Source organism: Candoia aspera, chromosome 2, assembly GCF_035149785.1.
Source record: "Candoia aspera isolate rCanAsp1 chromosome 2, rCanAsp1.hap2, whole genome shotgun sequence".
In the NCBI taxonomy this organism is placed as follows: domain Eukaryota; kingdom Metazoa; phylum Chordata; class Lepidosauria; order Squamata; family Boidae; genus Candoia; species Candoia aspera.
In genome coordinates, this window is record NC_086154.1 from 9,142,448 (window position 1) to 9,164,456 (window position 22,009).

At 46.6% G+C, this 22,009-nt stretch overlaps 1 protein-coding gene across 2 annotated transcripts; it reads left to right on the forward strand.

The window, feature by feature from the left end:
- Positions 1–3,579: 3,579 nt before the first annotated feature.
- Positions 3,580–13,945, forward strand: LOC134492094 (uncharacterized). Of its 2 annotated transcripts, none has more exons than XM_063296239.1 (6): positions 3,580–3,637; positions 3,879–4,629; positions 6,486–6,600; positions 7,963–8,045; positions 8,384–8,513; positions 12,960–13,945. In XM_063296239.1, the coding sequence occupies exons 2-6, from the start codon at positions 3,901–3,903 to the stop codon at positions 13,817–13,819; spliced, it is 1,917 nt and encodes a 638-aa protein (XP_063152309.1). In that variant the 5' UTR covers positions 3,580–3,637; positions 3,879–3,900; the 3' UTR covers positions 13,820–13,945. The 2 variants fall into 2 exon arrangements, with proteins under 2 accessions (XP_063152309.1, XP_063152308.1); XM_063296238.1 differs by having other exon boundaries at positions 3,884–4,629.
- The last annotated feature ends 8,064 nt before the right edge of the window (positions 13,946–22,009 follow it).

Here is a 22,009-nt window from a genome sequence, read left to right on the forward strand (position 1 = left end):
GCTGAATCAATATGCAATCTCTACAAAGCCAAAATACTGTTCTTACACAGATTGAAAACTTGAAGCCAGGACTTTTATTTACTTATAAAGTCAGATCATGGTAAATCGTCTGTATGAGGTAATCACATTAAATATGCATAATACATATTTTTTTCCTAAAATAAATATGCTTTCATTTCAAATTAAATCATACACCATCCAATTTTACGAGGTATGTCGCCTCACTAAATTGGAGTGTCATTTTGAACTATCAAAAAGGGAGCTTCAAGATTTAATTGCAGTCAAGGTGAAGAAGAGCCCCCCCCCCGTTTTCCCCCTATGTTCTTCCCTGACGGAAACTCACCAGAAGGCAGGGAATGAACTAAAAATATCCACTTTACCTAATCATGGAATGCCTCCCTCAGCTTGGGGCCCATCAGGCCAGAATGCAAACTGCAGGTCTGACGTTGCCAAGATCTGACCGTGAACAGGGGACGGAGCGAACCAAGGTGGAGGAACATAATCAAGGGTGCACTTGAGTCACAGCTAGTTCCCACTGCCTCCCTGCGCTGCAAAAGCTTTCCCGGTTTTGCAAAAAAAGCGAAACATGAAAGAGGGCCTCCCGCTTGCATTTCTCAGAGGCCCCCCTTCTTCTCTGAGGCCAGGGGTTGAGGACAACCCCCCCCAAGGTCTTCCCACCCTCCCTCCCTCCCTATGCAGCCCTGGGTCTTCATCCCAGTTTGGGGGGTGGGGAGCTCACCGGAGTCCCAGTTGTCTAGGAAGGGCAGTCAGCTGTTTTTAACTCTTTAGAGTCTAATTAGCCAGACATCCCTCTTGTTGTCTAGACAGCCCCCAATAAACTCTGGACACGGCACCAGGCAGTGCGTGTTGGCTTTGCTCGGATGATCATTTTTCTCCTAGGTTCGGTGAGGCTTCCTCACAGGTAGTTGAACAAAGGATTGTAGGTCTCTATCTCAGAGGAGTTGGAAAGAAAGGCCTCTTCGGTGGCTGTTTCAGAGACACCGTCCTGCAACGCTAAATAAATAAATAATGCCTGGGACTCTCCCCTCAAGTTTGCTCTCGTGAAGCGTTAGTAGAACTGGAAGTCATTAAAGAGAGTTTGGGGTTGGACTAAATTACCTTAAAGCTTTATTCCCTGATGCGGTATAAACTTTCTACCGTAACCTCTGGAAGAGGGAGCAATATACAGTAGGCATTAACAACCGTCATTCCCTGATTTCCCCAGATATTTCAAGCATGCTTCAATTACTTAAAATTTGTCTTTCATAGAACTTCCAGAAGTATGCAAGGAAGCCACCTCAATTTGAAGATGGTGCAGTGGTGAAGGCCCAGCTTCATGTCCCCCCATAGCCCTGAGAGCTCCCCGAATTACTCTGGGGCAGTTCCTCTCTCTCAGCCAAGCCCCAGAGAGTTGTGGTGCTGGGAATCGGAGAAGGGAATGCTGTATCTCTGATAGATTGGCACACAAACTTTATTCAAAAAATAAGTATCTACGCTGCCTTGAGTTCCTGAAAGAAAGACAAAATAGACAACCAACAAATAAAAAAATGGAAGTGCCCTAAGAAGAGCCCCAAGTTGATGGCACATAATCCAACAATCAACCATCTACAACAGTGTTTCTTAAATTTTATTTTCTCTCAGGACCCCTTCCCACTTTAAAAAATTATGGAGGACCCCAAAAGAGCTTTTGTTCGTATGGGTTATATTTATCAATATTTACCGTATTAAAAATCAAAATTGACATATCGCTGCCGCTTCTCATGATTGTTGGATGGTATCCTAATATTGTATGATTTTTCAACAGAGGCTGGCAAATAATTTTCATTTTGTGGACTCTTGAGACGGTCTTGGGGGACCCCCAGGGGTCCTAGGACCACACTTTAAGAAACACTGATCAGCGCCTCGGCCTCGGGAAGGAAGCGGCCACCCCCGCCGTCGCTGCGGCTGCAAAGCGCTTCGGCTCCGCGGGGCCGCTTCGAGGGCTCTTCCCGGGGCAGGCGCGGCCCCGACGCGCGAGGGCAGCGGAGCCCGGTCCACGGGCAGGCCCGTCTCCAGGCGCCGGCGGGGCGAGGCTCCCCGACTGGCGCTGCGCCGGCGCTCCCCCTCCCCCAGCCCCGGCATCTCCGCGTGGCCTCCCATCCTCCGCGCCCCCGGCCCGGCCCGGCTTCTCCTCGGGGAGGAAGGGCGGAGCTGCCACGAAGGCGGCGGCCGGGAGGGGGCGGCCGTGCGGAGCCGCGCCCGCCGCCGCTCCACCCTCCGGCCCCGCAGGAACAAAGGCGGCGGCGGCGGCAGCGGAGGAAGACCCACGACGGCGGCGGCGGCGCCGGAGCAGCGCAGGCCTGCCCGCCCTCCCCCCTCCCGGCCGGGGGGTCCCGCGGCCTCGCGGCGCTTCCGGTAGGGGGTCGCGCGGCAGGAGCACCACGTGGCTGCTGGCGGGGGCGCGCGTGGCGGGGGCGCGCCCGGGGCGGCGGGGGGGACCGGCAATGGCGGGCGGGCGGCCTCGGGGCCCTTCGCATCGGGACGGCCCCGGGAGGAGCCTCGCCCGCTCCCCCGGTGCGGCCGGGCCTGGCGGAAGGCGGCTGCGGGCCCGGGGAGCGGGGCGCTTCCTCCCCTGCTGCGGGGCCCGCCCGTCGCGAAGAGGCCCGCGGGCCGCCCTGGCTGCCGGTGGCTGATGCCGCGGCCCGGCTGGCCCTGCCCGCGGGGGGGGAATTCCCGCTCCCCGAGGCCGGCCCGGCCCGGCCCTCCCTGGCCTCGCCTCTCGCCTGGCCTCGGGGGCTGCCGGTGCCCGAAGAGCCGCGGGACGGGCAGCAGTTCCCCGGGCGCCCTTTGCCCTCGGGTTGCCCGTCGGGTCCCGCCTGGCCGGGCGCTGCGGTGGCACAGCTTCCCCTTTTGAGCCCCCAGGACAGCTGGCAGGAAAGGAGGCCCCGGTTGGCGGGTGAAAAGGGGCTGGGCCGGGCTGGGAGAGCCTCCCCTGGAACTGCTGCCCTGCGTTTTCTGTGCCTGGAGTCCCCGGGGTGAGATGGGTACCTGTTCAGCCAGATGTATGTTTGTATGAATAAATAAATAAGCAAATACACCCGTAAATAAATAAATTAGTCAATGAAGGAAAGCCAGCTGGGTGACCTTGGGCCGGTTCCCCTCTCTCAGCCCAGCCCACCTCACAGGGTGGTGGTTGTGGGGAAAATAGAACGCAGGAGTATTTGGTATGTCCGCCCCCAAGAGCTTCCTGTCCCGGCTCCCCCAGGGACGAGTCCGTCACCTCTAGAATATCATCCATCCACCTTGCCCTTGGTCGGCCCCTCTTCCTTTTGCCCTCCACTCTCCCCAGCATCAGCATCTTCTCCAGGGTGTCCTGTCTTCTCATTATGTGGCCAAAGTGTTTCAGTTTTGCCTTTAGTATCATTCCCTCCAGTGAGCAGTCTGGCTTTATTTCCTGGAGGATGGACTGGTTTGATCTTCTTGCAGTCCAAGGCACTCTCCCCTTGAGTTATTTGTAAAAAATTATAAACGTGGAATAGAAAATAAATAAGTAATAATAAATACATTTGTTCTTCAGTTTTGCAGAGGAAAAGCGCTTGATTGAAGCCTCCTGCCTCAGTTGTGCCAAGATTTGGCCCCAGGACTTTCTCAGTCAAGGGTGAGTCCTGTAGCCTCCCTCCCTTTTCTTGGACCCACCTAGGGAGATCCTCAAAAACCGCCATTTAATGGAAGGATTTTAAAGCTTTTTTTACCTATTTCTAAAATTATTCCCTTTTTCTTTGTTCACGTTGTCTTGAAAAATAGGTCGTAATACCTGAATAGAAGAGATCAGCAGTGGTTCATCATTAGGCCTTTTACATATAATGTGACCTGAAAGTGCTTAACTCTGTATTTGGAAGGGTAGAATCAGCAGAGAAAGCAATGAATGAGCCAAGATCCACTGGGACAGAACGGGAACCGGAAGGAGTGGAAAAACCCACCAGTGCGGTTCAGCGCCAGCGTAAGACGGAGCGCCTGGGATGGGGGACGTCGCAAAAGAGCAGGCGGGAGTCCTGTCGGGGGATGCAGGACCGCTGGGAAGCCCAGCTGCAGCAGTTCCTGAAGTCTCTGCAGCCCATTTTAACAGGAAGGGGAAACTCCGTGATGATGGCGGAGGCCTCTCCCTGGGAAGACACCAAGGCCTTCCTGGCCTCCTTTGAGCAGGTGGCCCAAGCTTGCCGCTGGCCCAGGGACCAGTGGGCGGCCCGTCTCCTGCCAGCGCTGAGCGGAGAAGCGGAGGAGGCCTTCCGGACCCTGGAAGCCAGAGACCAGGAAAACTACGAGAAAGTGAAGGCGGCCATCTTGCGAGGGGAAGCCCTGAGAACGGAGATGCAGCGGCAGCATTTTCGGCAGTTCTGCTGCCAGGAGGTGGGGGATCCCCGGAGGATCCACAGCCAACTGCAGGAGCTCTGCCGCCAGTGGCTGAGGCCGGAGAGGCGCACCAAGGAGCAGATCCTGGAGCTGCTGATCCTGGAGCAGTTCCTGGCCAGCCTCCCACCAGAGCTGCGCAGCTGGATCCAAGCCCGAAGGCCGGACACGTGTTCCCAGGCGGTGGCCCTGGTGGAGGACTTCCTGATGAGTCAACAGGAGGCCAAGACGAGGACATCTCGGGTGGGTTTGACTATCCAACTCCTCAAGTTCCTAACAGGTTGCACAATGCTGGTGTTAGATAACTTTCAGTTATTAATTGGAAACTAGTTTACATTGATGAAATTCAGCTTGTCTTTTTAAGGTCATGGAGAGCCAATGTGGTGTACAGTAGTTTTTCAGGTGTTGGCCTAGAAACCAGGAGACCGTGAGTTGTAGTCCTACCGTGGGCATGAAAGCTGGCTTGGTGACCAGTCCCTCTCTCTCAGCCCACCCCACCCCACAGGGTTGTGGTGGTGGGAAAATAGAAGGCAGGAGTATTAGATATGTTCACAGCCTTGAGTTATATATAAAAATGAGATAAAAATACAATAATGTCTAGCTGCACTATTATCAAGTGGCTCAAATATTTTTATATTTAAACTGTTAATTGATACAAGGAGCTTATTGCCTGTAGGACTGCTTTTCTCCTATAATTTCTGCCCAGGCATTAGATCTGGTAGAGTTCAGATGCTCCAGATCCCAGCTATTTTATGGGACTTTGGAGGTACGTTCCCTTTATAGCTGGGCCAGCCCTGTGGAGCAGCATTCTTCATCTGGCCCAGTTAGCCCTGATCCTGCTGAGCTTTTGCAAAGCTGTAAAAACGTAGCTCTTTTAGCATGCCCTGGGGTAAGGTGCAGTCATTTATTCATTTAAATGATTCATATAGCTTCCCATCTTGTAGCAATGACTCTGGATTAAAACCAACAAGAAAAATCAACAATCCAAATACTGTAACAGATGTCTGAGGTTACAGAAATAATTCCAATTACAGAAAAAAAACAAGAAAAACCAATTAACTAGCAGAGCTCCCTCTGTGGTCCAAATGCCTGGGTGGAACAGCCAGGTCTTTCAAGCCTTATGAAAGACTAGCAGGGCCATCTGGAGCTCCAGAGAAATGCTGTTTCACGAAGCAGGCGCTGGGACAGAGAAGGCATGTCATTCCTTCCCTCTATATTAATCTTTTCGGTTTTTTAATACTGTGATTGAGATGGTTATCGTTTCCCCAATATGTTGATTGTATTATTCTTTGACATTTCTTTCACACACACACACATACACACAGATGTGCGTGTGCTGCTTTTTAAATCCTAAATATAAGCACCTGGAATTAGTCTGCTATTTGATGCAGTGTACAAACTTTTTTTATTTTTTTATTTTTTTATAAATTTATTCACCGCCCATCTCCGCCTCATTATCAACTAATAATGAAGTAAAAGTATTTATAACCTTCTGTTACAGATTTCCTCAATTTGTGAGGGAAAGAACCAGCTCGTGCCATTTCTTCCCAAAGTAGCCTACAATGATGACCTCTATTAACTATATCGTTAGCAACGATTTTTAAACTATAGGTCTTCAGTAATCTTCTCTCTAGCAGTTTTCAATGTATCAGATGCTTTGAAGGAACTTGTTGGCTTAACCTCTGCAATGTAGCTTAAGGTTGCCCCTTTGAATTTTGAGCAGAGCTGGTGGGCACAAATGGTTGGGTAGAAATGCTTTTCTCAGTTACGTAACTATGGTTGGTTGAACAAGTCTAATTCCCTGGTAAGACCAAGTCCTCCAAAGCACAGTGGCTGAGATCTTTCACCCTAAACCACATTTTCAGTTATTACTATGTATAACGGTAATTGTAGTGGGTGTGCTGCAGATCACAGCAAACATGTCTAAGAAGTGTGTTGATGCTGGGGTTGGCTACTCTACCAATTTTAGCTGAGTGACCTTTGAGGAACCGCAGAAGAACAAAGAACTGCCGGGACTTTCTTTTTTTGTGGAAAAATCAGAATAGGTGTTACCTTCCAAGCCTCTTCCTCCCATTTTGAGATTATATTTACTGCTTCAGGTGCGTTTAAAGGAAAAGCCTGCAGATTTCCTAGTTGCAGAGAAAGAGCCCCTGAATGCCGCGAAGGGACCAGTCTATGGTGAAACCGATCCAAACGTGGATGCCAACTTGCTGGGTGAGAATTCATGGAACTCTCACATTTTCTTCTATTTTTCCTTTTGTGTTGGGGGTTTTTTTTGGTTGGGGGGCAAGATTCCTTTGACCTCATCAGCCTTGTGGAGGAGACAATTTGGGCAATGTAGCTTGATGGTCGAGGACCAGGAAAGCAGCACCAGCTGAGTTCTGGAAGAACTGAATGCACATATGTGCTATCCTTGCATCTGGTCAGATGTGCAAAACTTTGGTACAGTTAGTCCTTGACTTACAACCACAGTTGGGACCAGAATTTCCATCATAAATTGTTGCGGTTGTAAGTCAAGTCACCACATGACCACACCTGATTTTACAACCATTTTTACGGTGGTTGTTAAGTGACTCATGGGTCATTAAGTGAGTTCACCTTCCCCAATGGACATTTTTTGCTGGAAAACAGCAAAAAAGTTGCAAAATGCGATCCCGTGACCTCAGGATGCTGCAACTGGTCGTAAATGTGAGCTGGTTGCCAAGGGCCCAAAATGCGATCATGTGACCGTGGGGGGGTGCAATGCTCAGAAGTGCTTTACAGGCTGTAAAGCATCCATTCTGAGGCTGTCGTAACTTTGGGCCATTGTTAACGGTCGTAAGTCGAGGACTACCTGTAATGATGTATCTTAGCAATAGCCATTTCTGCATCTAAGCATTCCTTTATAATCAGAATCTTTCTCAATATTTAGACCTTAGCTGCCTCAGTTCATCTTTCTTTTTAGAAAACTAGTCTGTGCAAGATCATTGCTGTAAACAGTGCAGCACCTAAACTGGTTGGTGAATCTTCAGTATATACTACTGGTACCTTGCTATGAAAGGGGGCTGATTTAGAGCCAGTTCGGTCTAGTGGCTAAGGCACCCGGCAAGAAACCAGGAGTCCTGAGTTCTAGTCCTGCCCTAGGCACAAAGCCAGCTGGGTGACCTTGGAGCTGTCACTCTCAGCCCTAGGAAGCGGGCAGTGGCCACCTGCTTTTGAAATCTTGACAAGAAAACTGCAGGGACTGGTCCAGGCAGTCGCCAGGAGTCAAGGCTGACTTGAAGGCACCAAAAATAAAATTTAAAATTAGGGTAGTTAGGTTTGGTCAATTACCAGATCAGAAAAGGCTAGTATGAACAAAACCCAGCAAAGAATTTTACCAAAAAGCCTCCTTAGAAACGGGACCTTCTGAATCCTGAGCAACTAGAAGCTGTTGGGTAATTCAGCAGAGACATCTTTTCCTGCCATTGATTTAGAACCTGCTTCTCCTTAGAATTTGCCTCCTGTCCGCTTCTACAATCTATTATTTTAGGAATAAACAAGTAAGAGGCTTCCTATTTTGAAATTCCCTACTGAAATCTCTTTTGTTCTTTACAGGCAATGGACTCAAGCCCCCAGGTCTCTCTCCTTTGCCATTTCCTCCTGAAGGAGAAGAAGTGGGCCACACTGGTGAGAAAGAGGTATGTCACATTTATTGTGTGCATAGATGGTAGTTTGTAGACATCAGGGCAGTTGTTTAAAGCAGGGTTCCTCAACCTTGGCAACTCTAAGCTGTGCGGACTTCAACTCCCAGAATTCCCCAGCCAGCAAAGCTGAAGTCCACACAGCTTAGAGTTGCCAAGGCTGAGAACCATGGCGTAAAGGGAAACAATATGTTTTGAGGAAACCTGCACCTTTGCTTTAACACTGTTTCTTTGGGTTGTTAGTTTGTTTGGTGTGCAGTGGACCTCAAGGAAAAGTAAAAGATTGTGGCCACAAAATTTACTGAAGAAATAGTGATGTCTCTTTCTATTTGCAGGGATTGAGGGATCTCAAGGAAGCTGGGGGGTCTTTGCAAATCGTCAAGCAGAGTCTGACCCAGCCAGGCCAGCAAACTATGCTCTGGCAGGTGCTGCAGGAGGAGGACGATGCACGCACGGACATTTTGGGTGAGAAAGCCTCCTCCTCGGCTCCAGTAACACCAGTTCACCCAAGCTGCTATCTTTAGAATGGAAAGAGTTGATTGAAATTTGGGATTTTCTTTGTTGTGAGATCACTAGAACAGGCAAGATCAAAAGCAAAGGCCCTGAGACCAGGCTGGTCTATGATAGTAACAGTGAGAGATGTCAGCTGCTCTTCGCACCCCAAAACAAATGCCCCCCCAGTCCATTAAAAGACACAGATGGGAGAAAAAGATGCTGGATGGCTTGAATTTTGCTGGATGCCATTGCCAATTTTCTTCCTTTGTACTAACTGCCTTTCCGGTATCTGCAATGCTACCTTATCAAGAATGTGAATCTTGCCTGCATGCCCTCCTTGTTCCCTTATGGGTCAGGATGAAGCCTGGCGCGGGTGGGATTTAATACTGTCCTGCTTATTCTGTCTGATGTACATATTTATGCGCGGTTCAGTTTGGTAAAACTCTTGTCAGCTTAAAAGACGATAAGCCAGCAGGGTGACTTTCAGCCAGCCATGCTCACTATCCGCTCTTAACCGTCTTTCCAAAAGGTGGTTGTTGGGAAAATAAGAGGCGGGAGCATTACATAGGCCGCCTTGAGTTGTACAGAATAAAGCAGGTTATGAATCTAGTAATAAATTAATAATTTTAAAAAAACCCCAAACAATCCAGGTAACAAATACAGATAGTCCTCGTAACGGCCACCGTAAAAATGGTTGTAAAATCGGGTCTGGTCACAAGGTGACTTGACTTACAACCGCAACGACTTGCGATGGAAATTCTGGTCCCAATTGTGGTCATAAGTCAAGGACTACCTGTAAAGGTAGTTGCCAGAACAGTCAAAAGAGTAGGTGCTGGGATGGAATGTGTCCCTGAGGAGGGAGGTGATGCTCTGGAGGTTGCAGGAGAGGAAGGAGGGGTGCATCCCAGGGGGAGAAACAATCTTACACTTTGGAGGACCTTGGGCAGCTGGCCAAGAAGCTGAGGCAGAACCCGCCTTAGATTGCCTGGAGCGTTTCTCCCTAGAACCTTTTGGCCTTGCCTAGTTTGGCAAGATTCTGTGTATGGTAGAAACAGTAAAGAACTAGAGCCTCATTCCTGGCTCAGCAGTGTTTCGTTGCCTCAGAGGGGCCAGGGGCCTAAATTTTGAACACCTGTTCAAATAATGCTGTCTTGACCACTTCATGGAAGGATAATAGGAAGGGTCTGAGATGTGCCTCCAGAAGCAGGGTGTAGAGAAGTTCTGCCTTGGTGGCCATGTCTCCTTCTTGTATTGTGCTTGTATTGTTGTGTTGTATCATGTGCTTTGAGGAACATCCTCCAGTTGGGAGAGAGGCACTGCCTCCTCCAGATTTTCAGAATATTTCTGGAAGGCACAGGAATTCAGGAAATGCACCCTTTGGTGCTCAGTCCTTCAGAGTAATAGAGAAGGATGGATGTTCCCTCGTGGGTAGGATGGAGAAGTTCAGTTTATTGGTGGCTTGGGGCTTCTCCTTGAATTCTACAGAGCAGCGTTTCTCAACTTTGGCAACTTTAGGATAGATAAGTGGACTTCTACTCCCAGAATTGAAGCTCCCCTGGACTCCAGGGGGTATTTCTGAGTCATGCTGGCTGGGGAATTCTGGGAGTGGAAGTCCACATATCTATCTAAAAGTTGCCAGGGTTGAGAAACACTGCTCTAGAGAGATCAGACAATAGATTATTGTGCTTAGGATGTCTGGATCACAAGGCCGGCCTGCTTCTCCTGGTCCAAGGATGGCTGCTCCTTCACCCACCACCTTTTTCCTCTCCAGTGCACTTCTAACTCCCCTTTCTGAGGAGCCAAGAGGGTGAGAGCCACTGTCTTTGCAGTTTCTTCCCCAGTAAATACGGGGCATAATCCAGAGGGTGCCTGGTTTTCCATTTTCCCCTCCCCAGGCCCAACCACATGGCTCCTGCCATCTGGTGGAGCACTTGCTCTGGGTAAGAGCTGGTCCAGGGACGGTGTGATTGGAACCTCAGCCCCATGTGCCAAATGCCTTCAGATGTTACCTTCTTGATGGAGGAGTTGCTTCCCCCAGGAGGGGGCTGTTGGCAGAGAGGCTGGGTAGTTACTGAAGGCCCAGGAATCATCCAGTTTTCTTGCATGGATTTCCCTGTCCTCATTTGGAAAGGCCGTGCTGTCCTTGGCACAAAGGAGGCGATGGCAGGAGTGCCATATGTCTCTCGGATCGAGCTGTTTTTGCCTCGGTACATCCAGTAATTGCTAATGGTGCCAGGTCTCTCTTTCTCTGAAGGAGATGGGGCAGGGAGCCGTGGAGGCTTTCAGAGCACTCTGCTCCCTCAAAACCAAGGGAAGTTGAGCTGTTTGGTGGTGAAAGTAAAGAAATCCAGAATTTTTCCTGTAGAGCAGCCTTTCTCCACCTTTTGACCCTGGAGGAGCCCTTGAAATATTGTTCAGGCCTCGGGGAGCCCCTGCACATTCAGGCTCAAACATAGGCCAGAAGTTACATTATTATATTCGTTTCATGGCTAGGCCTGTATAGATGCATTAACAGTGTTCTTAAACGAAAATAAAGAATGAAACTTTCCTCTTTAATGGGGAGTTGCCCGAATTTGAAATAATCTTTTAAATAAATCATGATCTCCCAAGGAGCCGCTAGTGGCCTCTTGCGGAACCCTGGGGTACCGCAGAACCCTGGCTGAGGAACCCAGCTGTTGAGGGTTGTCTTCCTAATCTTACACTAAAATGGGGTAATGAGGGTCTCAGGTAGAGACAAGGAAGTTTCCCTCTTTTTTCTCCGAGACATTTGAACAGACAGAGCGGTTTCTTTTCTTTTCCCTTTCTCTTTCCCTCTTTCCTTACCCTTCTTCCTTTCCCTTTTCCCTTTCCTTTCTTTTCCTTCCATTTCTAGTCTGCCCCACTCGGGGTAGTTTCACAAAACTAAAAAACCACAGTGAGAGCCAGTTTGATATACAGGTAGTCCTTGCTTAATGACCGTTCATTTAACGATGGTTTGAAGCCTTGGAAAAAGTGCTTTGCAACCTGTCCTTTGGGGAAGCTGGATTTGCTTAGCAACTGCTGTAAAAATGGTCGTAAAATCAGTTCTGATCACGTGGTGGCTCACTTAACAACTGCACCACTTAACAGCTAGTTTCCCAGTCCCTATTGTGGTCATTAAGTGAGGACTACCTGTAGTGGTCAAGGCATCAGGCTAGAAACTGGGAGACCATGAGTTCTAGTCCTGCCTTAGACCCAAAGCCAGTGGGGTGACCTTGGGCCAGTCACTCTCTCTCAGCCCTAGGAAGGAGGCAAGGGCAAACCAATTCTGAAATCTTTCCAGGAAAACTACAGGGACTTGTCCAGGCAGTCACCAGGAGTCAACACTGACTCAAAGGCACCAAAAACAAACGAACAGGAAAAAAACCCCACAGTACCATGCAAACAACAACACCCATAAAGCAGCAAGTGTTCCAGGGAACAAAACACCCCAGTTCCTTGCCAACTCGAGGGACCCATCCATCTTAACCCAAAGTTGAGAGAACTTTTAGGGCACTCGCTCTCCCTATCTCCAAGGAGAGGAGCAGCAGAGCCTACCCACTGCCCTCACTGGCTCCTAATAATCCCTAAATCAGTAAGAACCCCTTTGCAAACTGCTGAGAAGTTTATAGCCTTCCCTCCCTTCCCTAACCCTGTGATCCTATTTAGGATCTCACTTCCTTGAGTTTAAGACAGTCCCACCCTTCCATCAAAACAAATTATGGAAGGGGAAAAGGTATAAACAACAGACAAAAAGTGCCTTCTGAAGGCCAGGTCAACCATCTGCATATACCAGCCATTCTTATATACAAATCTATTGCTCAGAAATAGACAAGGATTCCTATGTGAGCACTCGCATGCACTCTCCTCTCTTGCAGCAAAAAAGGGAAAAAACAGAATGGGATTTGGGAAGAAGGTGTAGGTACACTAGGAAGAGAAGGAAAGAGAAATGGAATACAACTGAATGAACACAAGAGGGACATGACTTTTTTTAAAAACGCAAGAAACCTTATTTAGGAATTACAAAAAGTGCTAACTTCACCTAAAAAGTTGTAGTGGTCATTTCCACCTCTACTTTTTTTTGTTGTTTTCAACAGTGTCCTCTTTTTCTTCTTCACAAAGGTAAGTGAAACTGTAAGTCACAGGTAATTTGAAGAAAAAACTAGTAATGGGTTTCTAAACCCAGTAATGGATTTCTAAAAAAATGTATCCATTACCTGATCACAGAAAGATAAAAATAGGCTGTTTGGAGGTCTACAGTTTTTAAAACTTAGCCTGCATAAAAGATTTGACATGACCAGAGAGACAGAAAGATGGACGTTGCAGGGAGAGAAATAACCTAGAAGGGAAAGTAGGATTGTTACTTCTTGTAAAAAATTATGGGCAAAACACGAGTCAAGTGCCTCTTTGTTTCCTCAGGGGATGAAATGGGAAATTACATCAAGGTGGAGATTTCTCAGTGTGGAGAAGCTGAAACAGAGGACACCTGCAGGATGGGGCCACCGGTCAGCTATGATCCTCTGCCTGTGAAACGCGAGAAGCCGGAAGGAAGGCGCGAGTCACGAGAGCCACGGGGCGGATCACCGGTTGGGGCAGGAGATGAATGTATTGAAGTTCATTGGAAGAGATACCAGAGCACTCCCCTTCCAAATTCCCTTCCTAGGGAGGGCGGTCAGGGGGTCCCGGAAGCCCTGCCAAGCAATCCGCCCCCGCCAAAGAAGCCCCGCAACGGTCCAGAGCACAGCGTCGTGTGGGATCACTTTGAGTTGGATTCAGAGGACCCTTGCTACGGCATCTGCACACACTGCAGGAGACGGGTCAGCCGAGGCAAGAACTCAAAACATTTTTCAACGTCTGGGTTGCTGAAACATCTTCAGAGGCACCACGGCAACATTGTTCTAGCTGCTATTGCCACAACGCGAGCCATGTTGCCGACTAGCAGTAAGGCAAAAGGATCTGTTCTGACGCAGAGTGCGTTGCCACAGTGCTGGACAAAGCAGAGGTCATCCGGTAAAAGGCAGGCTGGCCCAAAGCCCTCCGAAGTGACCCGTGCGATCGCCCAGATGATGGCTTTGGACGACCAGCCGCTCAGCATGGTGGAGGATACGGGTTTCCAGCACCTGCTGAAGTTGCTGGCCCCCAACTACAAAATCCCGTCCTGTACCACCTTCAGCAGACAGGTTGTGCCCTCCCTGTATCAGGCCTGCCGGGAGGAGGTCTTGGAGATGCTTCAGGCCCCAGGACCCCCTGCCAGTGTGAACTTAAGCTCGGGGGAGTGAGAACCAGCCTCTTCCTTCCTCTGATTTTCGGCTGCTCCGGTGAGCACACGTAGGGGGGCCGTGCTGGGAGGCGGCGGCAGAACCCACTTGAATTCACTGATTAAATCAATCACACACAGAAAGCTGAAACAAATGTGAACACGTAGAAAAGCAGTGGAAACACAGTGTGGAATAAGCCATGCCTTACAGAACAAAAGGTTAGAGCATAAAAAGTGAAATCAGTGTCAGTGTCAGAAAGGAAGGGTGTTAACGTGAATTACATTCACTAATCAGTGGCAGACACCGAAGAGGCACCACCCTCCACCCGTCTCTGTTGAACTAACTTGAGCATTCCAGGCGAACAGAAGACACGAATCAGCATCTACCACTCCGACAGACAGTTCAAGATTCCTACCTTCTGTTCAGTTGAGGGGAAAAAGCTCCTACAGGTTTTAAAAAGGTTCCCTATGGCAGAATTCAAAAGCATAAAGAAAAGCTTAGAAAATCAGGAAAATATTACGGCTTCAGTGGCATCACTAACTTAATACTTAACACCTACGACATCTCCAATTTCTCAGGCACCTTCCAGCACCCTCTGAAATACCTTTCTGATACTTCTTTAATCAAAAATGATTGTCCCAATTAAAAGAGATTCTATACTGATGACTCATCAGACTAAAAGGTTAAATCGTTTCTTTCATCTCCATGCTCCATCTTAATGGCCTTCTGTCACTGAGGTTTCCGTATTCGGAACCAAGCGTCATAAATTTGTCCATCGCGTTTTGTCGTCTTAAAATTAACTTTACCCCAGTCCCCCTGTGTTTGGCTTTCAAGCCTTAACTAGAACTTGGGAAGGTATTAGAATTAAAATTGAAAATAAAAAGGAAAATAATTCTGAAATAATATTTTACTAAAAAAAAATTAAACAGCTCATAATGCTGGTTGAATGAGTATGTACTGTAGCAAAGTAAATACTCAATTTTTAAAGTGTTACAAATGTTTTAAAATTGAAAGTTTAGGTTTCTTATTAAAGGGAGGCACTTTGTGACAAAGTGTTAACATGCAGAATAATTAAGTGAAGGAAGTCAAAACCACGCAACTTGTTTAAAGCTAAATGTATTTAATCTAAAACAATTGGGAATCTTTTCCAAACTTTTTCTATTTGTCCTTTTTACTAAAAAATATTCTTAGCACTTCTGCATTGTTTCATACACAAACCAGCTAATTCTTGCTTTTTCCTTTTAATTGCACCTTTTAATTAAGTTACTTATTTTAATATTTCTGTATCATATCCACGATTTGTGCTTCAAGAAGCCCTTAACAAAACCTCTCTATATTTCAGCATTCAGCACGGATTCTCTTTAACTCTTCCTCTTTGAGATGGAAAAAAGAGAAATTCATAACGAATCCTCAGTGCAAGAGTTTGGTTCTGGCGAGAGCAGGCTTTGCTTCTTTTATATTTTAAAAAGATTTTATTTAAATTTGTTTAGAGTTTGATAATATAAAATAGAACCTGTAGTTGTTTAATTTCATTATTACACATTTGCCAACTTGTTCAGAAACAAAGCAAGTGTATGAAACGTATAAACACGTCCGTTTTTAGCAATACAGCTAAGCATATACCGAAGTATGTGCATATTAAAAGGAACAATAATTTCATGCTTTAAGTTAAAATAGAAAAAAAAATTAAACACACGCTATACTTTTATGAGTCTGCAGCAAAAATATAAAGAAGAAATTGGGCAGCTGTAACGGGTTAGGTCTGGTGGAAAACTGTCAATTGAACAATATCACTAATAGGGCCTTTTTTGGTAGTTTAAGAGGATTGGTGTACGTCAGTGTGTCTCCAACTTGGCACCTTTCAAGAGGCATGGAATTCTGGGAGTTGAAGTCCACACCTCGTGAGTCGCCAAGTTTGAGAAACACTGGCGTTCGTGCTGTGTTGTGATAGCAAACAGCAACTGCACAGCTGTTTCTCTGCACAGCAGTTTTACACTCTTCTACAAAGAACCATCCCGCACGTTGCTCAGAAGGAGTTGCGTCCGAAGCCGGTCCAGGAATGCTTCAAGCTGTCCTTCCGAAATGTTGCTTGGGAAGTTGGCGGACTTTGTATTGATGAATCTCTATTTGTGTATATAATAAAGGAGTACTGTGTACTGGAGTAAAGGCTGTTGGTTTCAGCCCTCAGTTTATCCATGTGTTGCCATGGGTGGGATTCTCCCCAATCAATTCCCACTGATGAGATTCCCCATGGATTTCAAATGCTTTGCAGTCACCACACCTCCCGCTGCTACCAATGGGGAGTGTGCCGGAGGGCCTCCCCCCCCATTACTAAGATATTGATCTCCTCAAGAATGACGATAAGGATAACGCTGCAGCTCTCTGCCTTTTTCTGGTCTCTCTTTCCTGAGATTAAAATCATCCCTTGGTCCCCGGATTGCTGTGTTCTGGGGCCTGGTGGCTGTATAAGCGTGTATAAGTTTGAACCCCTTTCTCTCACAGCCCTTCCAGAGGACAAAAGAAACAGAGAAGTTATATGATGAAATGTCAGCTCAGCCACCTTCGTTTCAAACTTCGCAGCGTGGCTGTCTGTATGCCTATAACAAAGGAGGTTCCGACAGGCCACTAACTCAGGAATGTGGGGAAGATTCCAAATTCTTCTGTTTCTTTGAGCAGGAGGAGGCCCAGTTCTTTTTCTGTTGATCCTTCCCAATTCTCTGAAGTCTTTTTTTTTTTTTGAAGAGGCCACTTCTCCTCCAGTGTAGAGAATGAAGAAGATGACTTGATGGAGATTTGCGTAGACCATGGGCTAGGCAAAAGGGTCTGAAGGATTTTTTAAGTCCAAAACAGCCAGATAACATTCGTAACTTGCTCAGGCAGATATGTCCCTAATTCGCTGGAGTGTAAGAACGGGGAGGAGGTACAGCCCAGTCAGACTTGCAAGATGGTGGGGCGGTGGTGGTAAGATTTTTATCCTACCATCCGTCTGTCTGTCTCTCAAGGTGGCAAACATACCTAATACTGTTTGTATAGCCAATCTCAATAAATGTAGTGGTAGACATCCTGTGGAGTTGATTACCTGGTCTGGTGCATCTAGAGGGGGCTGACGCTGGGGACTTCTAGTACCTTCATGGCATCAACATGCCACAACTGAAGTGCTACAAAGCGTCCCCATTACTGTTATTTTGGCACAAGATGGTTGGATGACTAGATGCTGCTGTAAGTTGCCAGTACTCCAATTTTTTTCTCTTTCTTGTAAGTGGTCAATACTAAGAGTCTTAATTTCTCTATATAACTGAAATCTTTAGCTTCTGAAAAGTGCTATTTCTACTATACTCGGGATTGTAGGGGTTTCCAAGTCAGCTAGAGTATCAGGTCCAAATTAGGAAAATAACGAATATTTTAATTGAATACATTGCTATTCTGTGTGGTTTTACACAGGTTATATGATTTTTGTATCCTTTTGAAAGTCTTTTAAAATATTACTGGAGTAAGCTAATCTAAGGTATAACCCCCTTTGCAGCCCAATTTTTTAAAAAACATTTTACCTGTCATTTGAGAACAGGAATTATCCCAGACAATCAGTTTCTCATGAGAATAAGGATCAAATGTAATCTCTTCTTCCCAACAATATCCAAATATGGCTTGCCACTTTTAATCCTGGGACTACAACAAAATTCCAGCTAAATTTAGAGCCCCTGCCAGAATTTCAAAGGAGTCAGATTATAGCTATTGCTACGCATTCTGATTCACATGCAAAATAAAGTCAATTCTCTCAAACTCCCAGAAGTTCATTCATATATATATATATATATATATATACACACACACACACACATACACACATACATACACACACACACACACGTGTGTACACATACACGCCATATATTTTTTATGGAAGATCAGACCCCAAGGGGTGTGTATTTGTGTATAATTTTCCTCCAAACGGCCCAGGGCCTTCTCGTGAAACTTGGGTAGTAAGAATTCATATCTTCTGGATACAAGCTGTCAGACTTGTCTTCTAGCAATCCTCACCTTTCCTTTGCATCCTGTAACACCTTATATTTAACACACGGGGGGTTTTTTCCGCCACACAAATGTAGATACATCCTTTTGCCACTGTTTAAATGGTGCATCAGATGTCAAAATGGGTATTGTCTGGAACAAAAACATCATTCTAGGCAGGACATTCAATTTTATCACACAAATTCTCCCTAGCAATGATGGTTATAATTTCTCCCATCTACATTGGCTTACTTGCATCCTAAGGAAGTCAGATAATCAGCCAAGAGAGGCCATGGTGTCTAAGACCTAGCTTGATGCCTTTTTTCCATAGTGAGTAGAAGTTATCCAAGTGGGTCAAAGAAGCCAAAGATCGCTCAGTGAAGATCAGTTTAGGGCAGAATCTGAGGTGACAAACTTCATATTAGACCCTACAGAATCAGCGTCGGAAGGGACCTTTGAGGTCTTCCAGTCCAACCCCTTGCCCAGAAGAAAATCCTGATTCCAGTCAAAAGAGGGAACTGAAGCATCCAGAGGAGAGACCTTTAATTTTTTTATTGGAATACTTCAACAGGTCCTAGCTCTTTGTAGGACAAATCTGTGTAGCACAAACCTGGAATCACACAGCCAAAGATCATTTATTTTGGTTCTAAAAATGTTAATGGTGGAAGACGTGTGGTTTCTTCTTTTTTCCCAGCATCAAAGATAGGACTCCCTTGTTCAACCCTACAGATTCTCACTGAAGTGCTGTTGGCTAGCCAGATATCACTGCTCTTCCTGGATCTGTGAGCCTTAGCTGAACTGAACCATCAAAACTGAACCAACACAAGACCAACCGGAATGACTAAGAGACTTTGTAGGGCCACACTCTGCTGGGGACATCACCGAAGAAAGGTCTTTCCTCCATAACAATTCATTGCATCACAGAATTGGAGAATTAGAAGGCACCTTGGAAGTCTTCTTGTCCAACCCTCTGCCCATTTGACGGGGTTCCATGACAGGGCAAAAACAGAAAGAAAGGTTCACTCTGATGCAACCGGTTCCATCATTAGAGCTTGATCAGGAGTTCTGGGAGATCTGGAAACAGAGTGAGATCACCTATGCCGGGTAACGATGTTGCATGGCTTTATCGTGAGGTTTCTGCACTTGGGCTGCAGAATTCCAGAAGACCACCAGGGGTCAGTAAAAAGATGCATAACTGCCACCAAGTGGTGATTTGGAAATTTGCAGGCAGGATCATGTTAGCATTTGACTGTGATTAAAAGGCAAGAAGGTTTGCAAAAATAATTATTAAATGTTAACAGAAATGGACTATTCGATTGGCTAAAATGTTTTTCAATATGATATGGAGGCAGAACAGGTGAGTTTTTCAGGATCCAGTCAGACTGTGCCTAAAACATTGCTGCTGATTCTGGAGTGATGACAACAGCTTGTGCAGGGGCTTCTATGGGGGTCAAAAAAGTCAAGAAGGTGGCCATGACTGTGATTGAAGCCCTGGCCCTTTTTTTACGTAAGGGTAGTCAGGCAGCCATCTTTATTTTTTTACCACCACCCCACCCCTGCAGATGCCCCTGGGTTAGTACAAAAATGCTCTGGGCTTCTGTCATGAGTGAGGATGGCGAGCAGGGGGCTCCCATCCAGGCTGTAAAGTGCATGCGTAGTACTGAGGAATTAGGTGGCCATTCCAAGAGACACGGATCGGGCCCGCCTTAGTCTTTGGGGTTTATATGTCTGGGTTTTTCCCACGCTTCTTCAGTTTGTTAGGATTTCCTGTTATGTAGCAGTAATAAAACACTAGAGACCTGTTCCTTGTCTCAGCGTGGTTCCTGGCTGTTAGGACAGCTTCCCCCCAAATATTCCAGACTTGGTTTATCCCAACTACCCATTTGGAGCTGACATGATGTGAAGAGATGAATTCTATGCATCCTTACCTGGAAGGCAAAGTAATTTTTCAAAACTTGTATTAGATCTGTTTGGACTTTGAAGAAGGAGGATAGGAAGAGTATCTGTATTGATGCTTTCAACTTTGGGGTTGGAGAAGACTCCTGAGAATACCGTGGGCAGCCAAGAAAGCAAACCGATGGATCACAGAACAAATCAACCCAGAGTTCTCACTCGAGGCACAAAGGACCAGGCTCAGATTATCCTACTTCGGGCACACGATGTGAAGACCCCGCTCTCTGGAGGAGGCTCTGATGCTGGGAAAGGTGGAAGGAAAGGGAAGAAGAGGAGGACCAGCAGCAAGCGGGGTGGACGCAGCTACAATGGCCATGAGAGAACTGTTGGAAGAGCTGAAGGACCGGGCTAGGGGTAGATTGTCATGGAAGAAATCTATCTATGTGGATCCTAACAGTCGACAATGACTTGGTGGCACGTAATCAATAATCGGATCTGTTACCATCCTTCTTTTTCCTTGGTGCCCAGGGTGGGTAACATTTGGATCAGTTCTGTGATGCTGAAGTGTTCCTTTAGCTTCCTTTTTGACAAGTAGATCCAAGTGGATCCAAACTAACTTTCAGCTATAATTCTTCCCAAAGGCCTCCAGTCTAACCAAGGATTCACCAAATAGGAGACGCTTTGAAGTTATCCATCTGCCAGAGAGAGAGAGAGAAAATGCCAGCAAGGAACCTCTGAGCCAACCAAGTCCTCCTCTGCTCTGCTCTGCTTTTTCCCAGAATCCCCCTCTGCCCTCCATCCAGGGAATGCTGGGACCTCTTCCTGCTTCAGGGCCAGCTGAGTCTTGCTCCTCTGTCTTTGACTGGTACTCTCAAGAGCCGCCATCTGGGCTAAAGAGATGCCTCCCTCTTTCTGCCAAATCCTCTCTCAGTAAATCCAGCCGTGATAAAAAAAGGAACCACGAAGCCAAAATATTGTTCTGTTAACAATTATCATACAGCCAGGAGGACAAGGAGCAGCATGGTGGGGGCCAGATGGCAGGCAAGATCCTGAAATTAAAAACAAGTTAATCCAGCATTGAAACAACTTCTGAAAGTTCAGTAACCAGATGCCTATCAACTCTCTCCTAACCTAACCCTATTTTTTCCTCCTCAGCCATGTTCTCTTTGTTGATTCCCCACTGCTGCCTCCCTGTGCGAGGTTTCCATGTACAACTTCCACTGCCGTATTTAACCTGAGCCTCACTTTCACAACAGTCCCTTGAACCGGGTTTGAATTAGGCTTTTATTTAATCATCTAACCTTTAAAGCCAGATCCTCATCAATTACCTGGTTTTTAAAGGCCGACTTCATTTCTTATTTTACCAAACTCGCCTCGACATGAAACGCAGATGTCCTGATCAATGTGTAATTTTTTTCTCTGTTGATTCATACTAAGCAATTGTTGTTTTTTTAACTCTTGAGAGATACTGCCTCAGCAAATGGATGATCATTTCCGATTGATCACAGGGTCAGATTCTACAGCATCTGGGGTCTTCTAGCTATGCTCAGCCAAGATCCTCTTTCTGCATTATTTGATTTTAATGCTTTTAATGCTTCTTTTTCCTATCTGTTTTAGGAAAAAAGGAAAAAAATGCTCTGTTTATCCCCTTCCCATTGCTACTCAGTGGAGGCATATGCCAGAATGTTTAAGCTAGTGTTTCTCAACCTGGACAGCTTTAAGATGTGTAGACTTCAACTCCCAGAATTCCCCAGCCAGCATGCTGGCTGGGGAATTCTGGGAGTTGAAGTCCTCACATCTTAAAGTTGCCAAGCTTGAGAAACATTGGTTTAAGTGTTACAGGTGCTGTATTTTGAAAGGCATTTTACAATCTTAGGAGACACCTTCCCCCCTTCCTCCAATACATGCATGTGGCAAACAAGAGGTACAATTTTTATTTGATTTATATCCTATCTTTACTTCAGGAGCTCAAATGTTTTTCCACACAACAACCCTTTGAGGTAAGTTAGACTGACAAAAAACAGTGGCTGAGAGAGGTCTATAATCTCTGTTCTCCCATTCCTAATCCAGCCCTTTCCCCACCACCCCACCCTGGCTTTGGGGTTGAGAGAGAGAACTAGCCCAGAGTCCTCCAGGGAGCTTCCATGGCTGAGGGGGGACCAGAATCTGGGCCTCCCCACTTCAAGTCCAGCCGCCTTCACCACTACACCATATTGGTTACCCAAGGCTGGTCAATTTATCAGCCTTTTTAGCAAAAAAAAAAAGAAAAAAATCCAGAGTCTGGCAGACCACCATTGTAGCCAAGCATAT

Bases quoted from the DNA above. Each gene is read 5' to 3' on its own strand.
- LOC134492094 (XM_063296239.1), top strand. From the start codon at position 3,901: ATGAATGAGCCAAGATCCACTGGGACAGAACGGGAACCGGAAGGAGTG. The intron at 8,046-8,383 runs GTATGTCACATT...TTCTATTTGCAG, and splicing joins GCCACACTGGTGAGAAAGAG to GGATTGAGGGATCTCAAGGA. The intron at 8,514-12,959 runs GTGAGAAAGCCT...TTGTTTCCTCAG, and splicing joins TGCACGCACGGACATTTTGG to GGGATGAAATGGGAAATTAC.